Source organism: Thunnus thynnus, chromosome 14 (genome assembly GCF_963924715.1).
Source record: "Thunnus thynnus chromosome 14, fThuThy2.1, whole genome shotgun sequence".
Classification (NCBI taxonomy): Eukaryota; Metazoa; Chordata; class Actinopteri; order Scombriformes; family Scombridae; genus Thunnus; species Thunnus thynnus.
This window is the reverse complement of record NC_089530.1, coordinates 21,876,960-21,904,626: the sequence shown is the minus strand read 5'-3', so window position 1 is coordinate 21,904,626 and position 27,667 is coordinate 21,876,960. Positions and strand designations below refer to the sequence as shown.

General features: G+C 39.4%; 1 protein-coding gene across 1 annotated transcript in view; it reads right to left on the bottom strand.

Moving 5' to 3' along the window:
* LOC137197260 (inactive phospholipase D5-like) overlaps positions 1 to 27,667 on the bottom strand; it is a 51,624-nt gene that overhangs the window by 4,874 nt on the left and 19,083 nt on the right. The window contains exons 2-9 of the mRNA XM_067610549.1: positions 16,003 to 16,139; positions 7,937 to 8,123; positions 5,012 to 5,120; positions 4,573 to 4,700; positions 2,895 to 3,092; positions 816 to 952; positions 490 to 655; positions 283 to 373 (exon numbers count right to left, since the gene is read on the bottom strand). Of these exons, the coding sequence (XP_067466650.1) occupies positions 283 to 373; positions 490 to 655; positions 816 to 952; positions 2,895 to 3,092; positions 4,573 to 4,700; positions 5,012 to 5,120; positions 7,937 to 8,123; positions 16,003 to 16,139 (1,153 nt within the window). The remainder of the gene's footprint in view (positions 1 to 282; positions 374 to 489; positions 656 to 815; positions 953 to 2,894; positions 3,093 to 4,572; positions 4,701 to 5,011; positions 5,121 to 7,936; positions 8,124 to 16,002; positions 16,140 to 27,667) is intronic.

The window sequence follows — 27,667 nt, the reverse complement described above, 5'->3', positions numbered from 1 at the left end:
ATACATTGTGTTAATTTAAAAAAAGCACTTTAGAGGTGTTGACAGGCATAATTTTAAAAAAAAACTTTTTTCTACATCTTTATATTTTATCTTTATATCTTTTATCTTTTATCTTTTCTCCTCAAAGCTGTAGCTCCATACTTGAGAGTTTGGTTTGATCTTTTAATCTCAAGGAAACAAATTTTCCAAAAATGTTGAACTGTTCTTTTAAGTCAATTGAAAATTAGATCTGCATGAAAGTGAGCAGAAGCATATAGCGCACTGTCCAGTCGATGAGCTCACCTAAATAAATGGCTCTGTCTGTCACCATGAACCTGTTGTGGTTTATGCCCTGGAGACTGCCATCCCGCTGCACTCTGGGGTTGAAGAACTTCTGTATACACACACACACACACACACACACACACAAACACACGCACGATGGAGCGGTGAGCAATGATAAAATGTATCTTTAGAGCTGAAAATAGTACGCAGTGGCCTTGTACTTACAGCTTCCAGTGAGCAGTTGGCCGGCTCCATACACAGACTCCTCAGGGACCAGATGAAGTTAAAAGTAAGCGGATGAGTCTTTTCCCAGCAACTTATCAGCAGACGGACTCGCACCTTCCTCAGGATCAGAGCCTCCCGGATAAGACCGTCGATACGAGACCAGTACCTTTGCAAAGAAACAGATGCACACAAATGTGGGCGCACAGCCAGTTGGCCACACACACATACGAAGAGTTGAATCAAAGCAAGGCATCCAAGCTTTTGATGATAAACCCATGTCAAATCACACCAAAGAAAGACCCTCCCATAGCGGGAGATGTGCTAACCTGTGAGCGCTGCTGCTGAGGAGGGGCAGGTAATCGATGATGGAGATATATATGAAATGGCGGGCTTCCTGGATGACCCTGGAAATGGCTTCCAGATCATTGCTACGATCTTTGGGGATGAAAACATCTGGGGAGCTCTGTCAACAGAGGAGGGAACATGGCAAACGATTAGGAAGTGTTGTTGTTGTGTGATGAGAAGATTACACCATTTATAGTCATCTCTGAAGAAGAATACATTAATGAGGGCTCAGTGTTGTGTAAACAGATGTTTAGTACCGTAATGATGTTAACTCAGAAAGGAATTATAATATATGCAGAATTACCGTCATGATTGTTAACACTGTTATCATCACAACAGCCGACTCAGCTCTTATTGTCATTGTTATAAATGACTATTAGGATTTCATCGCCCTCCTTTGTTTTACGTTTGTGTGTGTGTAATTTGAGAAGCCTCAAAGTTTCAGTTTTAACTGTGAGTGTGTGCTTTTTTTGTGCTGATATTAATCTTGCTCCGCCAGATCAACTGTTTTCTGCTGCAGGTAGGATGACATCACCATCACCCATCTCCAGGAAGCCAATCACGCTGAAAGTCACAATGTCCTGCAGAGACACTTTATATGAAAAATTTACTCTCCCACCCAGCTGTCACCTCCACTGGAGATGCTTTACTTTTTAAAAAGTTAGACTCCCTTGTTATAAAACCTGAATATAGATAAGTTCAGCATACTGTGTATGTAATTGTTGCTGATAATAGACTTTTTACTGCAGTTTGACTGCGCAGGTGGAACTGATAATGTTAACAATGGCTCTGCTCCCTGTAAAGACCCTACACACCTACACAGGTCTTTTCATTTATTTTGCCTAATTAGACCTCTTCTGAAGACAGTGTGGGTGTGTACAGATTGTGCTTAATTGACATCTCCTTATGATGCAGTCCGCTCAATCTGGTTGAAAATCTCGGTGCTCTCCAAATGTCTAGCCGGTTTGAGAGAGGGGGACTGACCTCCCATTCAGGAAATACTGTTTGTTTACATTCTTGTTTTATAACTACATGAGCAGAGAAGAAGAGGTGCTGTTTGACTGCAGTAAGCGCAGAGGATAATGACAATAAAATGTTTTAAAAAATGATAAAATGTTGTATAATTTAGAACTTTGTGGACTTTTGCTGTTGTTAGCCCACCAGCCATGCTATCTCCTGCAGTTTATGTTTACAATCTGACCAACACTATTTCCTGTCCCCCTGGTTTTGGCAGATTTTAGTCAGACTGCAGCTTCAGCCCTCTGCTGTGCCTGTTAAGGTGGGACAAATTATATCTATATCATTCTCATTGGTGACCTCACATAAATCCCAGCAAAGCTCTGCTCAACTTGACCTGAGGTCAAATCAATCAGGATAACTCTAAACACCTGTGTGTGTGTGTGTGTGTATGTGTGTGTCACTCCCTATTTACGATATAGTGGACTATATTTTGAGTGTCATAATTCTTGAGAGTGATATTTATGAGTGAACAAGCAATTTTGGACACAGCTTTAGTTAAGCCATGCCAGTGAGCATCATGCAGGGAAAACGTAAATGGAACGCAGCCGTTATTAATGTTAATAATTACACCTGTCCTGACTTAGGATGTCAAAATGTTGTGAAAAAAGTCTGTTTGCTCCCCACAACTAAAACACAGACTTGTCCCAAACTGGCAAATTGAACCAAAGACTGAAGCTCACTTAAAAAAAACAAACAAAATTGAATTATGAGAGCCACCACTTATTGTAAATGTAATATGCTTTTGAGCGTAAGTAATGGAAAGGAATTGAATGCTATTATCTCATACGGTTGATAAGAGCCTGTTACAGATGCCTCGAGTTTTTAATTATCACATTACTTTAAGCAACTCCTTAGAGAAATGTTTGTAGTGTAGCTGCTTTCTAAAAGCCTAAATAACTGTGTTTGTCCTGCAAAATTATGGGTTGGCATGTTACCCTTGTCTGTGACAAATACATCAGGAATACCAACGTAATGAGAACATATGATTGGCTGATGTTCTGTACAAACAAACGCTACAGAGACTAGTAACTGTCACTTACAGAGACGTAGGCTTGAGCCTTGGTGCTGTTAAAGGTGAGGTCCAGCGGTGCGTCCTTGTTGAAGAGGGCGAACAGGCGCTTGGACCAGAAGGAGGGAATGAAGTCCTTATACTGGAGCCCCCAGTAGAGACTGAACACCCTATGGAGGTCCAGAGCCAAACAGCTGCAGTTGTACACCAACACACCCAGCTCCTTCCTCTGGAGAACAAACACACAGCAGCAGGGTCACTGACACGACCTCCGTTACTTCACCATCAGCATGGAGAACATTAACATCAACTTTCCTCTCAATTGTCATAAATATTATCGTCAGTACTTTCACCATCAACACCAGAAATAAGTCATCTCAACCAGCCTGTTTTTTACCTTTTCAGTAATTTATACATTCACACACACTAAGCATGCACCTTTCCCTGGTCAAGCCACATCTCATCCAATTACAGGTCATCACCCATCGTCACGGCAACAGCAGGGAACAAGAAGACACTACAGTGGTTTTCTCTGTTCTCAATTTTCTTTCTTTGCTCTCTGGTGCATTTTCATTTCAAAGAGGCTCTTCTCAATTTCAGGTTCTCAGCTTGTACCTTCTAAATTGCCTTTTCTGTATCTCTTCACTGCGCACCCTCATTCTCTTCCTGCCCTGCAGTGTTTACATGACTTAAGTATTCCTGATGAAGCTTAGATCCCAGCTACTAAAGTCATATTTGTCACAACCCATTTTATCTCCTTCAAAACACATCAGAATGCATTTCATAAAGGAATACAATCCAACTTTTCACATATAAACGGTATTATTTAAGAATTAATGTTAATATTTATAAAAACAAGTGTCCAAATATGTTGTTTTGGGTGGAAGACCTTGAGCTCCTTGCAATTTATCTTTCAAGACGATGAGTCGAGGACCCTTGTATCTCTTAGTGTCTAAAGATAGACGAGGCCCTTTAACAAATGGGTCCACACATTAATGAACCATCCAAGGTACCCAGCTTTGAAGGAGGAGATGAAAGAATGACCACTTTCTATTTTTGGATGACATCCCACCTTGCATGACCCCTTACCAAAACAAACCTCACCCACTCACGTCCCCCATCTCTGAAGAAGAAGACACTTGTGCACAAGTATAATCTAATGATCTGTACAAATGTGTTATAACTTATACATATATGCAAGTATGAATATGTAGTGTGTGCCAGCAAATGTATGACAGAATCTTCTAATATATCTAAAAATCTGAATAATGCAACCTTCAAGGCACCAGTAAACATACATTTTGAGTAACTATTCAAAGTAAATGACTTATGTGTTGCCCATGGTAATAAATTAAATCTACAAAGTCTAATTTAACCTGTGATCATGTTACTGGGTGATTTCAGATGATGTAGTTCAAATGAGACATCATTTTGGCATACGAAGGCTGCAAGCTCCAAATAAAATGCTGTATTTTTGAGCCTGAGCCATAAGAACATTATTAAAGCACTTTAAACCAGGGGATACAGGACTCGTTATGTAATGAAAGCTCCTGTAAAGCTGGATACAACATGATAACAGGAGGACTAAATAGTTACAAGCTACAGCCTCTGTTTGTGTATGAGTATGCATATGTTTAAATGTGTGTGAGCATGATTGTGAAGTATGAGTATGTGTGGTTCTGTGTGTGATGTGTGGTGGATTTTGATACTGTGGCCAGGGATCTCCAGTCCATGCTGGCGCTGCCGATGTAGAAGTGTCTCCTGTCGACCACCCAGAAAGAGGAGTGGAGGTGACCTTTGGTGAGCGCTGTCATGTTCACATAGTGGACCTCGGCATCTAGAAATAGTGAGTGAGAGAACAGGGACACATATCAAGAAGACAGACAGACAGCAAGAGGGAAAAAGAAAGATAGAAATAAAAGATGTTGCATGCAAGACAAGGAGAAAGACTTAAGAGAGATCAAAACAGACTGAAAGAGGATCAACAAGAAAATGAAACACAAAGAGGATGATGAAGAGATTGAAAGAACTGAAGCGGACAAAGAGGGAGAGAACAGTCAACAGACTAAACAGACAGAGCTAAGCCGCAGTATGTTTGAACACAGACAGACACACAGAATGTATAATACAGTGAGAGTGAGAGCTGACTGTGTCTGGCGAGCGTGTTGAGCTCAGTCGAGTCAATCAACCCGCTGGAGATCTTCAGCTGGATTCCTTTAGCTTTCAGCCCCTGCAGCCTGGACAGCAGAGCCCTGCCCTGAGAGAAACACACCGACAAACCACTGCTGTCACATTAAATCCATGCACCTTGCAAATCCAGACAAGATTCTTGTTTAGTTCTGAGATTTTCTTCAATAATGTGGCACAATCAGCAGTCATTTATGTGCTATTTTTTGTGCCACATTTCCCAGGAATCGTCTGCAGCCAGCTACTGCAATCTTTCATTTCTTGTTTGTGGGTTTTCTCTTTTGCATTCAGGTGACACTTTTCTTTGTTTGTTCAGTTATGATGACTCCCTCTGCTCATACTCATGCTGTATATTCAGAACGACACATAAAAACCATAAATTATGTATACTGACTCACTGTTGTATTAAACACTAAACATGTTGCATATTTGTTGCAAGCAATTGACATTATTTATGTGCAAATATCACCGATTATTTGGAGGTACAGCGATGAAACACAACCTTTTGCTTTATCCAAAGACTACTTTCCAGTTTCAAGGTCTTTTCTCAGGTTTTTTACAGCCTAAAATACAAAATATTTCATGAAATACACTGAAGAGGTCCATCATTCATTGATTACTCTTAAACATACAACTGATGAGATGTAGATCAAGAGAAGCAGCATGAGAGAAGGATTTCTAAGCTTTGAGACAGCTGAGATGTGAATTTGGATAATAATATCCACAAGATGAATATTATCTACTTCATCTATTTTGTACACTCAGTATATATCATTTTACAGCAAACCTAACAGAGGAGACTCTGTTGGCATTGGGAAGTTTGTTGTTACATAACATGTTGAGATTTGACTTTTAAATGACATAAGTTTGATTAAAGGTGCAGTCCACAAATTTTACACATCAAGTCCAGTTTACTCGTCACAGAGAGCACCGTTCAGCCTGTTATCTAAAGTCTTTTATGGCTCTGGTGGAGCTTCCTAAAGTCTGTAACAATAACCCTGATGATGTCATATTATCTCAGGTTGAACTTAGAGACTATGCATTAAAGGGATTTGATTAAATTGGGGGGGGGGGGGGGATAAGTCTGAGCAAAAATGTTGCAATGTTCAGGAAACTTAAATAAGTCTCCTGAATTCCTTCCATACTTGTGATTTGAGGTGATGTAGCTGACATTGGCTTTTTTGTCTGTGAGAAAAAGTCAACTTCAACTAAACTTCTGGGTGACAGAATTAAGTTTTCACACTTAAAAATAAGTTATTGGAAGTGACAGCAATTCTGTTCAATGTGGGTGATTATAATCTTTGTGTTTCTTTGTGTAAGCAAAATGTAACTGATATTCACACAAACAGACATGTACTGCACATGCCTAAACCCTTGAAGCTTTGCCTTTACGTTATGGTACATTTTCCGGTCCAGCGTCCCTCCAGATGAGGTGGGGTTTTTTTTGTCAGCTGTTTGCTGAAAGATTGCTGCAGGCTGAAAGGCCATTAGTGCTTCTCTGCCCTGAGGCCTCTGAAGGAACTCTTATTTTCCAATCAACAGCCCTAGGCTCTCATTAGTCCTGACATACTCTATCTTTTAAAACAGGCCTATGTATGTGTGTGTGTGTATGTGTGTGTGTGTGGCCTGGTCGAACCCTTCAGGCAACTGTCAATAACACACATCCAGTTCAAATCCAAAATGAATAGCTCACCTCAAGCAGCCTGAAAACAGTCCTGACTAGTATTTTTCCAGCAATTACAATTCTGAGAGGACGGTTATTGATTTCCTACTCTAGCGATCATTTGTGGCTGTTACCATACTGTCACAATTGATCTGGCCTACTTTTACTTTACTAGACTGAAGCAGAAAACCACCTCCTCTTGAATGACCTTTATATATATATTAAAAACCTCAGATGTGGTTGTCCTCTTAATGATGTGGGGATGTGGATAAAATCAAATGGTGAAGAAACCGTACAGCTATTTCAACAAATTCAACTTTAAAGCCACACTTAACATGTATCATTATTATCAGTGGTGGAAGATAACTAAGTACATTTACACAAGTACTGTACTCAAGTACAATTTTGAGGTATTTGACATGAATATTTCCATTTTATGCTACTTTATACTTCTACATCTACTATATTTTATACTGTACTTTTTACTCCAGCTTTAGTTACTAGTTACTTAGATTCCACTTTTACATAAAAAAAACAGCTTGTAAAATATAATGTATTGTTAAAGATATACCAGTGGCCTCTTTTTGGTTTGTGGCCCCTTAAAAAAAACAGTTTTGTGTTTACTTGGGGCCCCTCTAGCAGTTTCTTGGTTAAACCTATCAGGTGGTTTCATTTAAATAACTGTTCAAGAGGTAAAACTATACAATATCTCACAAAAAAACAAAGATTAAAGAACAACATGAGAACAAATTTGTGTAGCAGAACTCCTTCCTCATTAATCATCTCTCGATCCCTTAGATTTATCTTGACCCACTGGAGGGACCACAAGACAAAACTACAGTACAAACTGTATATAAACTAGCTACAGTTCAACCAGCTACAACAGTAACATGCTGAAAACACATTGTTGAATCATTAACAATACAATAATATCATTTGTATAATAATAAATCACTCACAGGGGCCATTTTTCCTCAGAAACAAGTGCTTATACTTTTGATAATTTAATGCCATTTTGCTGATAATACTTGCGTTCTTTTACTTAAGTTGGATTTTACTTGTAATGGAGTATTTTTATATTGTTGTATTGGTACTTTTACTTAGGTAAAGGATCTTCTTCCACCACTGACAGAGAGGCAGCGAAATGTAAAACCGACACAAATTTTAAATAAACACAACAACTTTTGTAGAGCCAAGTCTCTGTGGGCTTGCTCCGGTTTTACCTGTCTGGCAGCAGGCTGAAAACTGGACTCATAATCGGAGGAGTTGAGCAGCCACAGCGGGGAAACTATCTCTACAACGCGGATAGCTTGGTCCAGTAAGTTGTACAGCCCCGCTGAGAGGGGCAGGTGGGATGTACCATTTTCTAAGAAGGAGATGTCTTCTGGGATGTTTTCCACCAGCACAACTCTGCACATGAGAGAGAAAAGTTGAAGAAAGAAGAAACATAATGGTGCAAGAGAAACAAAAAGTAGGACCTGCATTAAAAAAAGGCTGCAAAAAGCAGAAAAAAAGGCTAAGCCAAAGAGACCTGTTAATGGAAAAATGTAGAGGAGATTAATGTGAGGTTCATGGTCTTTCACAAAGCAATTATCTGTTTGCATTAGTGGCAGAATTATTATGAGCTTGGGTGCCACTGAAACAAGCTTATGTCCCTTCTCTCTTCACCCAAGACCACTCCTTGACAAATTAGCTCGCAGCACCCTTCTTCCTCTCCCTCTGGATCGTTAGCTTAATGAGAGAAATCAAGATTTCTAGACCACACATGCCGTTAGATTCCATCAAGTGTCATTAAATCTTGTACAGGTTGCCTGTGGCAGGGGGCCGAGAATAATTGAAGGTTGATGTTCATGCTGTCAGCAATGTAGATTCAATTACACCTAGTCGGGGAAAACTGACTCGTTTTTGTTGATTCTCGTATACACTACTCCGTATTTTATGATGTGGTGAATTTTGTTGTAATCATTAGCAGTCTGGCCAGTATACAAGTCATATACAGAGGCGATACTAATCTACTGTGTGGAGATTCAGTGGATCGAATGAAGTATGGAATATCCTCAAGATTATCTGCTTGAGATTCAGAGCAGTCAGGTATTTCATTTTATCATGAAGTTATACCTCCAAGCTGAATGTTAAATGATGGGGAAAATGTCCTCTGTGATAGTTGTTTTGCATTTTAATGTTTTGTATATATCACTGAGTATGTCTCTGCACTTTCTGCCAAGGTGTCACGTCAAGTTATGGCTGAACGAGGCTCTCAGCTCTCCCTAATGTGTCTGCAGTTCCCGTTTTACCCCAAAAGGATGCCTGAAAACGACAGGGGCATTAGCACCGGAGTCATGAGATTGAATTAGCTGTGGCAGTCCTAGATCTGCAGCCATACAGAACCAAGCTATTATCAAGCTCCAGCGCTCACCACATTCTTTCTGTCTGACCTGGACATCGATTTTTGCCAATTGGATTTTAAGAGAGAAATATAAAGGGGGAGAGAGGAGATTTCAGTGAGGGTGAACGGCTCAGATACAAATTCTGCTGCACCTCTGTGGTTGTTTAAGTCTGTGGGTAAAATGGTGTCAAGGAAACAAGCAGAAACACTCTTGCCCAAGGATTTACTCAATCTAATGTGATGGGATGAATTTCAATGAGAGATGTTATGGTAAATATACTGCAGATTTGTTCTGTGGCTCAGTACGTAGAGAATCGATTTAAGATAAGATAAGATCTACTTTACTGATCCCACACAGGAAAACACAAGAGTCAAAACAGCAGAGGTACAAGAACAGATGCAGAGACAAAAAACAAAAAGCTAGAAATGCTGTATACATTATCATTTATGATAAATAAGCATGAGCAAGAGAAGTTCAGGTAAACTACACTTCCTGCACTTGTCGAAAATCAAATGTGTGCAAAGTTAAAGGTGCCTTACAAAGATCTGTACTGTGTTTAATGAAAGAGCATGATGTGCGGTGAAGCAGTGAAGCAGGGGATGTAAAAACAAGATTACAATCACATTAGTTCCTTGTCTGCCTTACATGGAACTTCTCTCCGGAGACTGAAAATGTGATTGCTATTATTAGTCTTCGGAGCTGTTTCTAAACAGACTAGCGTGACCGTAATCTTTGAGGTGAAGGAACATGTCACCCAGTGCAGCAGTGTGGCTCATTGACGTGTTTTTAATAGTTTTTGGACAATAACGGAGGTCTGCGGCACAGAGGAATAAGATATATCAGGCTTTTAATACACACACTTGTCAGTAGAATCAATGCATTGTTGGTTTGGCTCTGTGCATGAGAAAAATATAGTAAAGGAATGTAGAGGGATCATTTTTAATCATGTTGTTTTGAAGTAAATCACTTGCTTTCCTCATTGGATTTATCATTCTAGAGTATTCAAGATTTATTTTACACACATTTTGTTCAAAGTCTGGCTGTAAAACTCAGTGGAGTCTGTGCTGTTGGACTCCCTGGCGAGTGCTCTGTAATACCAAACAGATTTTAGCACTCAGACCAGTCGGAGCACAGGGTCAGCCGAAGTGTGACAGCTGGAGGTCTAGCGAGTGCTTCACTCAAGGGCACACTGGCAAGAGCGTGTGCTGTAGGTGATAATATAATGGCATCACATTGAGAGGACGGTTGCCAGCTCGCTGCTTGAAAATACATTCCTGGCTAAAATAAAGGTAAGTCAGGTTTTGGAAACAAGCCAAAGGTCAAACTGTAGGACTTACGCCTTCTGTGATGATAAGATGCTGATTTCGCCTCATGGAAATGCCGATCGATATGTTTAGTGAAGAAGAGTTTGGGAGAATCCCAAGTAAAGTTGCTGAGGGTTTTATTTCAGTGGATATTCTTATATGTGTCAGTGATTGAGGACTAAACAGCGGGAGTAAATGAAATGAAACAGGAGTGCAAAGAGGCACAAAGAAACCAATATGGCAAGCTGTGATGAAATTATAGAGAAGATTATCGTTAATATCACACAGTGTAGAACATCCTTCTTTGTTCTGACAAGACAGAGAAAACTAGGACAGCTACGGTAAACACTTCACAACGAGGAAAAACAAGGAAACAGATTAAAGAGGAGGAGAGGTAATCTTATTCTAAAATGAGTCTTTTCAGTCCACTCTAAAAAGGTACTGAGATATGATGAATGGTGATTAGTGTGAATACTTCAAACAGCCAGAGAGGTTTTGGTATTAAAAGTGGAGAAAGCAGGGAGGCAGTAGTTATTTCTGCCTGTAAGGGATTCATTGATTTATGTAGTCTGAGGTGTCCACTGCTGGTCCCCTCCACTGTAACCCATCTGCGCACTCATGGGTGTGATTCAGTGCCGGCAGCCAATACGTAAGTGGTGTCAACTTCTTGGTGTGTGTGTGTGTGTGTGTGTGTGTGTGTGTGTGCATGAGACAACGAGACAGTCTGAATGTAAAACCCCTCACTTTCTGAATGATAATGGATTCACAGTCGGGTAGGTGAACACGGCTGGATCACTCAAATGTATTCTCTTAAAACGAATGAACTCTCATAAAAGGAGATATTTCACACCGTGACAGAGCTGTCAGAGCTAAACAAACAGTACACGACGTATAAAAATCACTACAGCATGTTAGCATTGCTGTAGCACTTAGAGTAATAGCATGGGCATCGTGTTGAGAATCACACTATGCCAGAGTCAGCTCCTGACATCTGATATAAATTATCCACCCTCTCATGAGCTGCCCCATGCTCTGGTTGTACAGCAGTGAGGACATTAATATGAGTATCACAGGAGCTGCTGCTGTTTCTGCTCCCTGCATGCTGTATTGTACTGTTTTAAAGGTAGATGTTAAGTGTTCTGTCAGCGACAACCCAAACACTGCTGTCAAGGTAAACACATTTAGGATGTAAATTTCAATCCATTATCTGAAACCTGAGCCACTGAGACATTTATTTCACAATGATTCATTGTGTTTTATACAAATAAACGTAGACTACACTTAGAACGCACTTGGTTTATTACATCCGACTATGTCTCTCAATGTCGATGTCCAGAGTGCTGATTCTTGGAGATGTCCCAGGTGTTTCCCAAAATATACACAGGCGGGCTGGATTCCCACTGAGAGGGACTGGGCCAGGCTGACTGATCAGCCTCAAAAATTTTGCTTCACCATTAGGGGTGTGCCCAAATACAAATACGTTATTCAGCAAAGCACAAATAATGGGGTTTTTATGAATATTTGTTTCATATAAATATTTCAAAATATTTCAATTTGTTTTTGGGAGGAAAAGAAAAAACGTCAAAAACCAGTGCACAGATTGGTTACATCACAATCTCAGTCTCTCTCTTCTGCTCTGCTGTTACGTCTATCAGCAGGTCTCACTTAGGGGAGTCACATCCACCTGCTACGTGAGACGCATTTCCTAATTTGGACATCACTCCCAGAGTTGGGGGTGTTCCCCAGAGATAAAGCTGAACTACTGACACACACAAAGTGCTCCCAAGGGACTCTCCATGACCTTTTGTTCCCCTTCTCCTTTCAACAAAGTTAGGTTGTAAAAAACAGGCAATCAATGAAAAATGCAAAGCAATAATCACCTTTGAAGTTCTTCCCTACACGTTACACGGTCTGCTGTCTCTGTGTTATGGGTGTATAAACAGGAGTAGCTGTCTATGATCTGGGAGACTCCAGTTCAAGACCTGGTGTGGGGACCTCCTTCGTAAGGTAGTTTGTTCATGAACACTTATTGTGACACTTTAATTTTCTAATATTAAAAGTGTAATAAAAACAAAAAACAGGATATTCAAGCCTCTTTCCACTTTTATTCAAATACAAATAATTTTGCTGCCTCAACAAATACAGATACAAATACAAATACTGGGCCTCTGCACATCACTATTCACCACTGTATGTTTACCTTGTTGTCCACATCCTGATTGCCGAGTTGCAGAGAAGCCAGGGCCAAGCTACCATTGCTCCAGTCAGTTCTGCCTCATTTAAGAGAGTTATTTAATTTATTCAGTTGTCTAATTTCTGTCTTTTTCAGTTCTCAGTCTGTTCTGGGAGTAGCTCTTATTGTTTTGGAAGAGTTTTGGAAGTCTTAAATTTCCCTTGTGGTGTGTTCTCTGCAGGAGGGTCTTGGAGCTGCTGGCACCAACTCTTTGTAAGGTCAAACTTAGCTTAGCTGTAATGTAGGTGTTTACCAACTGGAGATTTATGGATCAGTAAATTAAAACCAGTTGCACCACACAAACTTAGAGAGTTATGTAGATATTAATGTCTGTGAATCTGAATTAATTCCCCCTCAAAAATCAAGGCACATTGTTTTGTCACAGTACAAAACTTAAAAAGCCTTTATTATAGTGTGCATGATACTTTTTATTATAAGGTTCACTAGTTTAAAACTAGCTAGTAAGGATATGCTATTATACATGATGGCAGCTAGTTTCTGTTACTTTCATTCAGACTCGTTGAAGCGTTTGGAATAATTCATGTAAAAATCATTTGGAAATCTGTGGGAGGCTTGCTCAGCAGATATACATCGTTTTGAGTGAGTCCTCATTTCCCCAAATCCCTATAACAGACCTGTGAAGTTAGCATGACCTATAATGGCCACATTTATGGGAGATACACCAGGTTGAAAAAAAAATCAGAATTATCCTTTAAGACGGACGCTATGCAAACTTAGTGATGGATTTATGAATAACTGGTGCGACCCAACCCTGTTCAGCAACATTAAACGTAAAAAAACCAAACAAACAAAAAACAGCAAGTGACATTATAAAACTGACAGGATATTTTGAGCATGTTAGACACCTAAATCCTAATACATCATGCAGCGTGCATTATATAAAAGCTGTCAGCATGTTAACATTTCAACGTAATAAATAGTGCATCCCTGCTTACTGTAGCTGTCTAATCTTATCATCACTATAATCCATATCACACAATACTATTTAAATCTGTCTTTCTTATCTCTATTCGAGGAAACATGACAAGGTGCAGGAACCACTCAGCCACCTTTTAAAATACTGATGTAAGGAAGAAACATTTGCACTTAAGAGTGGTTTGAAATGTTGTTTCTGGAAGCAGCAGACTGTGAAGGTGCTAAAAGCCAGATCTCCAAACATGGTTTCTGCCCTTGTACAATTCAACTGTAGATCAATATTAACCTGCTTATCAGCCGTCTGACACCGGGCAATTACACACGCACATTAGGGATACATCGAACTGGCAGATCGGATAGAGAGGGCATACGCTGCTCCCACTTTGCTCCAACAATCAAGAGGAATCATGTTTTTCCTGCAAGCAATGAAATATAGAGGATCAGCCTGCTGTATTTAGATTATTTAGTAAAAGTAATCTCAGATATTGGATCGTTTTCAAAGACTGAACACTCTTTGATTCAGGAATGACATTAACTGAAAGGACTTTATTCTACATACATTTCCTCTGATGAATTACAAGTACCTTTAGGAATTTAAGTGAGCATGAAAAAGACTCAGTGCGCCTCATTATAGACGTGTCAGTCTCATAGTAATATATGACTTTACCTATTTTGCTCAGCAACTTGCTTTGAACAAAATACTTTATGAAATCATTAATTATGTCACACTTCTACATCTCATAGGTGTTTCAAATGACGCATGCCACAGTAAAGCTTCGTCATTCAGTCCTTCTTTCATGATTATGGGATATAAATAACAGTGGATGCTTGGGAATCTGACAGCACACATTTCTGAAATTTGTTTGGAACTAAGTCTTGAACTGACAAGCCAACACCCCAATCCCCCCAACTAATGAATCTATTCATCTCTCACTCATTTCCAACCCCATGTGTACCCTCATATCCTCTTTTTCTTCTCCCTCCATCTGGTGCACCCTCACTCCCCATCATCCCTCTCTCAGCCTCCTACTTATCTCTCATACTACTCTCAAGATTTAGGGGTCCTTCAGAGGAGGAGAGGAGTCCAATTCAGCTTTACAAGCCTTAAGAAGGAGAGAGAGGGATGCCCGGTACAGTTCTCTGGATGGAAGTTAAATGGCTGATTTGGGGAAGGAGAGAGTCAATGGACACAGACATGAAGAAAGAGAGAGAGAGAGAGAGAGGGAAGTAATTCAAGGCTGAATGGTAAATTGGATGATAAGAGTCTAATGGAGGGGAACCAGTAGGAAGTTGAGAGTAGGCGTATAGAGTGCAGGACTGCTGTATCAGCCAAACGAATGCTGATCATCCACTTTCACTCTGGACCAGCAGGACATACTGCAGCAATTTTAAGCCTTTATGTCTGAGGATCCATACAGTATGTTATTTTATTCTTAAAACTTCAACAAACTGTAGAAACTTGCTAAAGCTCAGTTAAACCTCAACGCTGCAGTTTATATCTATAGCACAGGGGGGGGGATTGCTCACCTAAACGGAGCCAAAAGTCTCAGAGTTTCAGAGTGAATTTATGAGTGAAAGGCTGAAAAATTACAACTGCACATGGAGCAAAGCCAAGGCAGGCCGAATGGGTTGTAGGAAACTGTTTAAATGAAAAACTCTGTTATTCCTCACACAGTATGTCTATGCAGATGCAGATATTTTGAACCATAACCATAACCATTAATCAGCAAAAAATAACAACACAAACAACAAAAAGTAATTTCTATGGTCTCAATTAAGTATGCTGGTGGTCATTTTGGAAATTATTGCTTATAGTAGCTTTGATTTGGTTGTTGTTTGACAGCTGTGACTGACAGTTGGCTCATCTGCTGCTCTCCCCGGCTATTGTCGCAATATTACGGTAAGTTTATTGTTACTTGATTAGGATACCTGCCCTGTTAGCACAGTTTTGTGGTAGCTAACGTTAGCTGAAATGTGCACTGCTCAGAGTTCAGAGTGTTTGCGTTTCCAGAGTGTGAAAGGCAACACCCTGCACTCAGACCATAAGCAGCAACTCTGAGCTTCAAATCAGCTCCACAGCAAACCAATGGGTGATGTCACACCTCGCTACATCCATCTTTATTTACAGGCTATGATTACTACACACCCAATATGACATAATGGTTTCCCAAACTGATCCCAAGATAAATTTGAACAGTCATCAGATGATTAAAGGAGGAAGAAAGACAGAAGAAAAATATTTCTACACAAAATTATCTTTGTTTTTTCTGACTTTTCTCTCATTTTTGCTTTTTTCCTCATGAAATACTGGACAGTGTCACCTTTCAGGCATCTTAAAATGCACGAAGGCCATAATTTGTGATGAAGGGTCACAAAGTTTGGGGACCAGTGACGATGAAATGTGTTTTTTATGGTTCTGCAGTTCTCACCTGCAGTTCTTGCTGCAGTTCTCCTCTGTGATCCCGTCCTCGTCTTCACCCCAAACGTCCACAGCTGAGAAAATCAACGCCACCAGTACGGCGAAGCAGCACACCAAGGCAAAGATCACAATGCACTTCTGCTGAGACTGCAAGAAAGAGAAGGAAAACAATTGATCTCCAAGGTGTATTTTCAACTCTTCAACACTACACTGTAAAAACAAGGCCAAAGTGCCCCAACCTTGGCTCCCATTAACCGGCTGCTCCGGCTGACACGTCTCCTGATTTAATGCACAGCTCAGCAAGTCATAACATGATATAGAGGGGAATTAAACACACACATGTAGAAGGTCTATGTAGTGCATGACCTCACAAGTTCAAGCTTTCATATAAAGAACATGAGGCAGGGATGAGGAGAAGAAAGGAAAGAGGGAAGAAAGAGAAAGTAGAGAGCAAGGACAGAGAATGAGATGGTGACAGAAATCAAAGCAATCAATAAAAGCAATTCTTTTTGGCTTTGGCTTTATTTTTTGCCAGTTATATTGCCTATTTGGATAAAGACAAGTCCAAATGATCCCATATGGTTGAGAAAAAAGTAAGGGTCACTATTTTCTATAAGGGCAGAGAATCACAGCTGTTACTCGTCCACCAGCTCGCTTCAGTCCATCTGCTTAGAGAGTATGTGGTTCATACTAACACATCTCAATGCCATCAGACATGTCTGTGTTTATAATTAAGGTTAAAATATTAGAGTAATATATATGTGATATTATATAGCTTTTTATTGAGAAAAGGAAATCAGGAAGTTATATGTACATTGATTCATGCTTGTTTAATATCTATTGTATAATTGATCAAAATTATCCCAAAATGTTAAAAGACAAAGAAACATACAGGACACTCAACATGAGACATGAAATCATGAAATAAGGTAAAAAATATCATTTAAGATTTCATTATAAATCTGTAAATATACAGAAGGTAAATGTTATTATTATCAATATTATGTATAATTTGTTTTGTTTTTTTAAAAAAAAAAAGCTTAGTAATTAAGGGCTTACAGCATATTGCAACTGGTGTCACGATTGTTTTACTTGTTTGAATGTCAATCTGCTCTCTGCACAGATTGCCACGCCAAAATGTGGTTTTGGCTCACTTCTCACGTATTGGCAACCAATTATATGAGAAAAAACAATATCTGGAGCCCATCAGCCAAACAAGCCCTCTGGGTGCAAAATTACTGTTGAAAAAAAAAGAGCACAATCCATTACTGTTGACATGAAGTGGGAAAGCTTTCCAGCTTCCTACAATGACTAATTCCCACGGGATTTATGGACCTTTGGAGGACCTGGTGGGAAAGACAATGAAGAATTGTGTAAAGGTCTCTGCTGCATTGTGTTATCTCATAAAAACAAACTGGCAAGATACAAAAATACACCACAACTGCAGGCTGCAGCAGATTAATGAAAGGCATTATTAGGTATGTCCTTCCTTTATTACCATGTATTCTTTCATAGATGAATGAAAGAATACAAGGTAATAAATCACTCATAATTACCCCATAATTATAATTAGTGGCACTGTCTAACTTACATCAGCTCGGCTCATTTTCACATTTCTGGTGGTGATAAGAGGGCTCTGTGAGGTATATTGTGCTCGTATGTTAATTTAACAAAGGACATTTCTTCTCCAGAGACATGGAGAAGAGTTTATGTTTCTCAGGAATCTTGAGAACTTTCCCTGACTGTCTGAGCGAGGCTCCTAAATCTCTTACATTTGCACTAACCTGTACTTTCCACTTCTTAGTGTCAAATTCACACCATAATGGAAACTTTTAATCCTGACAGCCTCTTTTCTTTTCGTGAAAACTTTCAAAACTAAACATTTAATAGACACTGTCAGACATTTTGACATGTCATAGCAGAGTATGATTGAGAATCTACAGCTAGCATCTCTGTGAGGCTGTACTTAAGCACAGCAGTGCTTTTGAGCTAAATGCTAATGTCAGCATGATTATGCTAATATGATCACAATACTTGGGTACAAGTGCAGGACAAAAATAAGCAACAAGAGAAAAAGGCTGTCGGCACATTGAAATTTGCAAGTTTTTTTGCAATGTTTTGATCTGCAAGGTCTTCGTCGGGTAAATATTCATATGAACAAGAAACAAGCTACATATACAGGCAAAAAATTACAGCTCCACGTACAATTAGGAGATCATATGATACAAAATAACACCCCTATCAATGAACAGAAAAAACACAATGTAGCTCATGACATGACAGGACATATAATACACATGTTTTTCTCCTTTTTTATAAAAAGTAAAAAGTTAAATTATTTTTATGATTATTATTATTAATAATAATAATCATAAAATACAAAGTGCAAAGCAAATGCAGTAAGTCAGTGGTGCTAAGATATTACCTTTCACATTGTTTAGGTCATGCCAACAACATATTATCATTATATTGTATTTACATTTGATCAAACCCAGGATTTAAAGTCAACAACACAGTACAGTCAGTGTATTTATTGCAGCCTGAGGTTGTCCTCACTTATGCTTTCAATGTAGTGAACTACTGATGTACGGTATATTTGACCCAGCTTCTGGGAAACGCCCCAACTATTTGTAAAACAACAACAAATGTATCCTGATCCCTTTGAACCCCGCGAGAGGAGCCAAAACTAATTATCCTTGAACACAGCAGATCATTAGCACAGTCAGCTAGACTCCACTCGTTATCCTTAGAGACAAACCTCATATCATACACCATCAACCTCTGTAAGCCACACAAACACAAATCCTTGGTAATTTTATTGTGTTTATTGTAGCTAAAGAGATTCATGGCATCGGTTCTCATGCGGGAATTGAATTAATCTACCAGCCAGTCAATGGAGTGTCCCCAGTGGACCAAAGAGACACTGGCAGGGATTTTCGGCTTCGGACTCCCATCCTCACACAACCATCTGTCTGAACTGATGTCTGACATGGGAGTAGTCTTTTCTATTTCCTGGCAGCACTGGTGGGTGAAATATTATCCCCATTTCCTATGTGCAGCCGCAGTCCACTCATCCAGCTTGTTCACTCTCAATCCTCTGTCTCATGTTGGTGCCAAAACTATCCAACAGGCCAAAAGTGAAGGTCAAAGGACTGACCTCCTGACCATAAGGCAACTGGTTCATATTTGCACACCTTATTGGAAAAATGCAAGTGAAGGGAAAAAAAGAGCACTTAACAAAAGCATACTCAGCAAACACACAGGTTAAATGGAGGTTAAATCAAAACTGTCACTCATCTGCTGGACCTCATACCAGATGTTCTGCAAATACCCCCAAGTATAAAGGAAGGTCTGCCTCCAGGAGACTCAAGTGCTTCGTATGCTTCTCGTATTTCCAGTGTTTGTCTAAGTATATCAGCTGCTGCATTCATGTGTGGTCGGATGTATATGTGCACAATGGCAGTTATGTGAGGAGGTCAGACTCAAATTGTGCACAAGGGACAGTGTTACGTGACATCGGAGCATGGCTAGGGATCAATAGACCTTCAATTACAGGAAGTATTCTGCACCAAAGTAACTGTTAACAAATACATACTGTAGGTTCTGTTTGAATGTAATAGTCAGTAATAGAAGAAAAAAGTATAGGCTACTGGTTGTGTGTGCAAAACTGTCTTAAAGAGGATGTATCATGCACATTTCCAGGTCTATATTTATATTTTGGGGCTCTACTGGTATATCTTTGAATGATTAACAGTTAAAAAAAAACTCCTTATTTATCTTATACTGGCTCTTTATGAAGCCCCTCGGTTCAGCTTCTGTCCAAAACAGGCTGTGGAACAACCTTAGCAACAAAAAGTTGGAAAATGGACGGCCATTTGTCGGCACACACAAACAATCAGCACTTTTTACGGATACGTTAACCTCAAGTTTTGGACCTTTCACCATGTTTAACATAAACATTGGACATTATAACAGTTTAAAAATAACAGAATCACAAAAAGCATGATACGTCTGCTTTAATGTAAGAGCAGTTGCTACGATGAGCCTTGTGATCACATCAAGCACATATTTTTAAGGTGTAAGTTCATGGAAATTACAATAAAACACTACATTTTCTCACTTACAGCCGCTAGTGGTAATCAGAGTACTCACTGCAAACTGAGCACTGAAACAGTGAGTCAGTTTCTTCAGTAAAACAATAACATCTGAATTCCACTTGTCTAAGCCAACATATACAAACTTTTGTCCTTTTTCTCCCATGTGATTGCTTTCAAGAGTCATTTTGGCTGTTTACAATTACAGTTAATTACACATATGCTAAAAAATGACAGAAGCAAAGATGGCCTTGAGTGATTTACGAAAAAAGTCTCATAAATAACATGATTTAGTGAGATTACTCGCCAGCTGTTTTTAAAAAGCTCCCCAGTGTCCGTCTAAAAAACGCTGGCAAGTGCTGTGCAAAGTGGACAGCGCGGTACAAATACACAATCACTCTTTCTCTTTATCACCTCCTGCTTGTCTTTCGCTTTCTCTCTCTTTCTTTGCACACAAACACACGCAGACAGAGGTGAAGGCCAGGCCAGAGAGGGTGGATGTTTATATCCTGGGATCAGAGGAAGATGATTTAAACAGAGGCTGTCTGCCCTTCTTTCTGCAACTCTCTGCCAAACCTCAAAGCTGTTTAGTCTGCACTTTGCTTTCTGTCGAAGGATTGGCACACTCTGCTCATCTACAAGTGAGATGGAAAACTATAATATATAATACAATATGCATTATACACAGTCTTGGAACAGAGAGTGTGGTGAAGTAGGCTCTATTTTTCTTATGTGCTAGTTTGTTTTGCAGCCATGTCACCATGTAGCTTTGCTGAAGCAAAACAGAAGAACAGTAGAAATATTGCAGCAAACACGATGCAACATACTGTATGTCACACGGCCCCCGCGGCTTTCAAAGCACAATTAAGGAAATCTTAAGTGCACGTAACTGTGAAGCAGAATGAGTGTCTCCACAGTACAGCCCGAGAAAAGTGTCAGCGGTCCAATTATTCCTTTATGAATGTTTCCTTTTTGTGAAGGCATACAGAGAACAAGGAGCCATGCTGCTAAGAGGGGAGGAGAACTTTACTCCACACCATCACCACAGCAGAAATCTGGAAGAACTATCAACAACATATCCCGGTCTAATCTTTCTAATGAGAGCTTAGAGTGCTGCAGACGCTGTGTGGCTGCTGGGAGGACGGTTATAGCACAGCATCACCACAAGCACGGTGACAGGATGAGTTTTGTTGGCATTTTAAGAGGCAGTCTTGTTTTTAGTGCAGCCAAGTTTCCATCCCTGCACACACATGCTTTTAAGGATGAAAGGAGACGCTGAGTTATAGCAGCAAGTGCTGGTACATACAAACCTACACTGAGTTTGTGCTCTTCGGTTTTGTTTTGCACCACTATTTATTGGCTCTGACCAGGTAATAAAACTTTGAAGCTGATGAGTTTTTTTCTAAATCAACATGTTAATTCACTGCTGGTGACTTAAGACTTAAGTCATATCACTTATTTACCTGTAAGAAGCAGAAGTTCTCAGATTACTCTACTACTGTGTGGTGTATCAGACAAGTTTGTCCAGTGTTGTTGCTTGAACCACCTGCAGCTCAACATCATTAAATTCCCTTTCAGACACGCACCTCTTCATGTAAAATTTAAACTTACATTTAAAGTAAGTGCTGCATTTAAAATGCTACTTAAAAGGATGCAATTATCTTTACAGTACAATCGCCATTTTTTTCACACTCTTCGTATTGATCAGGCTCTGACTCAGACATGAAATGTCTAAAAAGGTTTAATACAAAGTGAAGACTTTGTGATACGTAGCACAACAAGCTAGCAGAGCCTTGTCAACATGCGCTGTGGCCTCTGTCTGACACGGAAATATTTTCCGGAAAATGAAAACTTGATTGCTCTCATTAGTCTTTGGAGCCATTTCTAAACAAACTAAAGTTGATGTGTTTTTAATAGTCTTTGGACAACAACAGAGGTCTACGGAACAGAGGAGTAAGATATATCAGGCTTTGGATACACTTACAATAAGCAGGATGAATTCATTGTTGGTTTGGCTCTGCACATGAGATTTGTTGATAATAAGAAAAACATAGAAAACCACCAGCTTTATCCCTTAAAAAAAATCTTCTTTTTATTTTACATATTGTAGTAAGACATTCATAATTGCAGATAATGTTAGTCAGTGTAACTCCAAACAAAAATGTAGATTATTATACAAGATCAGGAGGCATCATTACCCACATTATTAGAATGTAGTAAGTTGTAAGGTGCCAAAAATTGATTAATGAGGTGCTTTAAAATCACCAGAAAACAAAAAAAACAGCCAACTATTTTGGATGCAGATTACTAGTCAGAGTGTGAGATGTAGAAAGAATATTAACAAACCTCTACTTGGTACTGTTACCTTTCCATTTCTCTCTATCAGAGCTTTTCCCTCTGAAGTTTAATCACATTTGTGACGAATAAAGTGTTCTAAGTGAAAAAAGCACATGCTTGGCTCATCCTGCAGGTAAAAGCAGATGATTCATACAGCTGCACGTGAAGTAAAGGCATACACACATGAATATACCTGTATGTTAATCAAGCAGAGACACGTGTATGCATGGACACACACACACGTATTTGCACTTAGGTGTGGGGTCATGGCAATTTCAACTTTTTCCCCTTGTTGATAGGTAGGAAAACATTAAATAATCTGTTTTTTTGCACGTTACCCTGTCTAATCTAAGAGGACAAGTTAAATGTATTCACTGTTTAATTTATGCTATTCTGTCAGCTTTCATTTCGGATAATTAACGGTGAAGAGGTCTCACTGAAGACTAGCATCTCAATATATTGTGTGTCTGTGTTTTCAACCAGTGCAGCTGTAGGTGAAGCAGCCATACCTGAGCGTGAAGTGAATATAAGTATATATATTCTATTAGAGTTTAAAGAAAATCCACCTCAAAGCACTTATCACACTAATCTTGTGGATAGAGAGACAAACATAGATGATGTCACAGTAAGATATTTTTAGTGTAACTACAATTGCCTTTTGTACAAGAAAACCTTTCATCTGTCTCAAACACCAACAGTAGATGTCAGGTTTTGATGTCAGTATCAAAGAATAATGGCTTCTCTATAGACTCGCCTTTTTGCACCATTCAACAAGAAGCAGAGATACTAAGCTCTGTACCAACATTACATCTAAACAGTGAAATAAAGCTAAAAGACATGTTTGACAAAGATGTGGTTGCAATCAAGTACCACAGTGTGCACATACTGTGTACTGCAATATCTTCAGTTTGATTCTAGCTCAGGGACCCTTACTGCATGTTCCTTCTCTCTTCTCTATGTCGACTATTAAATAAAGGCACGAAACCCCTAAATACTCTTACAAACAAACACACACAACAATACCAGATGCTCAACAAAACAATGATTTACTCTTATTGGGTTGTTCATTTTCATTTTTGATGAGGCCAAGGCCAAGTTGGGTAATGGCAGCCCTGCCTAAGGCTACATTCACATTAAAGGCCTTAATGATCAATTCCAATTTTTTAGTCAGGTACAATCTTTTTGTGACATGTATCCGGTGTGAGCTGTGCATGCACAGATTTGACTGAAATATGAGCTGCATGCAGACAACAACAACATGGATGACATACTGTAGCTGTACTAACATTCGGTTACGATAAGTTCCTTCTAGTGTGGCTCGAATAGAAACTTCTTCATAAATGCCCAACCAATTTGAATTCCCTCGTCCCTCCATTGACCCCCGTCACTGTTGTTGATCTCCTCCATGTTTTATTTTACCGGGCCGTGAGATGCCGACACTGAATGATGACGACATTCGACATCCGCATTCATGGAAACATTGAAAAGAACACATGAATTCCAATCTGACTGTTCTGGCAGTGGTCACATAGGCAGAGATCGGATATGAATCAGATTTAGGACCACATATACAAGAGGCCCAGATCTGATATGGAAAAAAAAACAAACAGATTTGGTTTGTTCACACTTCAGCATGTAATGTGACCTTAGCCATAGATACTGTAACTATGACGTAGGTTTTGATTTATAGTCTGGTGTCAGATTTAACCTGTTTATAGATGGATGTTTCGTACATGATCAGACCTTATTACATTCTTTAATTTCCTCTCTGATATACAGTAGAGTGACAGTGGGCTCAACATGTTTAGATCTGAAGATATAACCAGGTAACTTCTATTTATTATTGTCTCATTACTTGTCTTAAAAATATAATAATTTGCACATTGATATTACTCTTTAAAAAAGTAATCACATTACTTTACTAATGCTCAACAGGAGGCCCTTTAATCATGTCACATCTTCTGTGTTTAGAGGAAGAAAACAAGACTTTGCGGTTTAACAAGCAGCCAGCCTGCAGTTTTGAGGTATTTACTGACTATCAACAGCTAGCTTAACATACTGCATTAAGTCCCGTCCTCTCAGTGAACTCAGCTCTGAGATGTAGCCCAGTACATCTCACAGGAGAGCTCATCTCACAGCTGAGTGGCTTAACAGTATGCACATAGTTAACTTGCTGAATTTCTTATGAGAACTATTTACTGTATTGTAAGCCTGCAGTTATTTTCACCTCTTGTTATCTTGACACTGTACTACATATCGTACGGATTAAGAATGTAGAGTTTGTATACTTTCAGGTGATGTATAATGTTCACACTGTGTCTCCTCCACACATACAAAAAAAAGCACTTTTATGGTTATTCATCTGAAGGCGTCGTTATCCTATTCAACATGTCTATTCATAGCAGGCATCTGGATGAGCAGTTGCAGAAGAGAAGGATGATGAAACACGTACCTCATAGCTGCCTGGTGCAACTGCAGTGGCTTCTACATCAAGGTTTACCCTCATCTAAAGCAGTTTATCACAATAAAGCAACACTCAAATGAAGAAAAATGAATAATACAACTAAGCAAAGTGAATTTAAGGACAATAAGCAGTGAAGCGAAGCGGACTAATGTGGCAGAATTTCAATTTTTTCAGTTTTGGTTGACATTTTGGAATGTAAACAACATATTTTATCTGAAAACACTGTGTTGTAGTGTGAGAAAGGAGAGCCCACATGTTTATATGATATGATCTGGCATTACACTGCTGGCTTATGGCTCATGTGATGTGTTTAGCTAAGAGAAAAGATTAGGTTACATTTTTTTTCCTCTGTTTTGGTGTTTCCATGCAGCTGGGGGGACGATACAATGTTGGGACAGAAAACTTTGGACATGTTAAAGGTGTTTCCAACTTAATGTGGACATGACCTTAGATTAGTGAGTGACTTGTTTAACAGTTGTAGCTAAAATCTAGTGGCTTATCTACCGTGGCTTATCTATCAATTTAACCTCATCTTCAGACTTCCTCACCAGTAAAAGTGAGCAGCACAGACGTGTCCATGCGTGTGGTTTATTTATGTACAGTACAATAGCTTTTGATGCCAGAGGTGCAGAATGAGTGACAGTAAGAAAGAAATATCAGACTGTCAGTGCTGAAGAGTGTGTGTGTGTGTGTGTGTGTGTGTGTGCGTGTGTGTGTCTCGATGCTTGGAGCAAAATGGCAGGAATGCAGTTCACTTCCAATAAACTGTCTGGTTACTCCCTCTCTTAAGCTGTGTGTGTGCAGAGTTGAGCCAGATTAAATAAAGTTATGCGGGTCATTGTACTTTGTTTACAGTCTGCGCCGGTGTCTGTGTCTTGTCTGTTATGTATATTTCTGTGTCTGTCTCTTCTTCCTTCTTTTCACTGTATTCATTCTATCCTTGTAATTCCAAGTATCACAGATAAAAGTCCTGTTTGCTCTCACAGCAAATGTAAAGTCAACATATCAGCTGCACCTTGTTGCCAAAATTTGTATTGTGTGGCTCCAGTACATTAAATGCAAATGGTAAATCCAACTCCAGGCTTCAAAGTATCCTTTCAAACAACCAAGACCAACATCAAATATATTATGTCAGTGTTTTTCTACAGTCTAGAACCTAACTTGATCTTCAAGTGACAAAATAGCTTCTGTCCTGGCAGAGAGTTGGATGATTTAATATTTAATGCGACTATAGAGCTGCTGCAGCAACCGAGAATATTTACAAAAAGTCTTTCATACCAAACGCAATAACTCTGCTACATTCATAAACACCATTCACACTGGAACTGTGTCTGTTACTGTTGTCTGTACTGTGCATGTTGTGTTATTTATTATTGAATGTCTTGTGATTTACTGTGATGTAACAAACGATGTTTTAATGAACCTGTGAGTGTAAGTGTGTGTATCTGTCCACAGCTAATCCCACATACTACTGGACCCATCAGCCTAATATTTTTTGTGCACATTTATGATTGTATGCACAAGGACCTCTCATGGTTGCGGTGATTCACAATTTTTTAAAAACCTATTTTATAACGCTATTGACTGCTGACTCCTCATTCCTCTTAACCAGCTGCTTCGGTTTGGAATCTTGTTTCTGCTATGGACAACCAATCATGCCTTGTTGCCATGTTACATCAATCTGTGCCAAATTTTGGTACCTTGAGAGCAGGTTGTGTTGTGAAGTCAAACAAATATTGATAAGAATCCTTACAAGCCTATCATAAAGCTTAGACTTTTGTCTTTTCAGTAGTCCTCGCCATTTTACGATGTACATTACAACATAGTAAATGGCAATCTGCTGGGCTAAAAACAAGGCTTATCTAGTCTGTTGCAGGCTACATTTTGACCTTTGTTGTGGCTCAAAAACTGACATCCATAGAAAGGTTTTGCCAGAGCATCTGCAGAGCATCTGCAGATTAATTCCATACAAGACATATTATCCATTAAAGTTAGGCACAATACAAGAATCAATAAATCCCTGTTTTTGTTATCTTCGCCGCCATCTTGACTGTACACAACTGGCGGAGATCTGCACTCTACTAAGTTATTGTTATTATTCTGAGATGCCGGCTGAAAGAGACTTGTCTTCTTCATCTGGTGTCACAAGTCCTTCTTGGTGTCTGTGATCAAGGTGACACTGATGTTTTACTGCAGGCTGTGGAAGGTGGGAGGGTGGGAGAGGATAGTCTGCAGAACATTCATCAAAGCAGATATGACGGGTATGAAAAAAACTCCTCCCTGTAAAGCTCAACTTTTAACATGGATGAGAAGTCCTAAAAGTGCTCAGAACATCTACAGTTGAGCAACTTTGACTTTGATTGAGATTGTTTTGTCAGCTTGTGGTTCCAAAGTCAAGATTGAATTGTCAAGCTGAGATGCTGAGATGAAGATAGCAGTGAGCATTAAATGTTTACATTTATAAAGAATGTAAGGGTTCAAAATGAAAGACTGAGCGACCTGCAGGAGAGGACATGTGGGTCACTCTGCTTTTAAAAGGCTGTGTAGGCACACAAGTGATGGACACCGAAAGAAAACCAGGCTGACAGGTGAGTGGCAGCTGGAATGGACTAAATAGAAATGACATTGGCGCAAGAATAGAAAATGCCTTTGTGAATTTCTGTATGCATACATAAACAGTATATGACACACATACTCATTAGGTGGACTCTGGCCTGGATCTGGACTGAATAACAGTTTAACGTAACTTTTGAGCGACACATTGCTATCACGACGCCTTA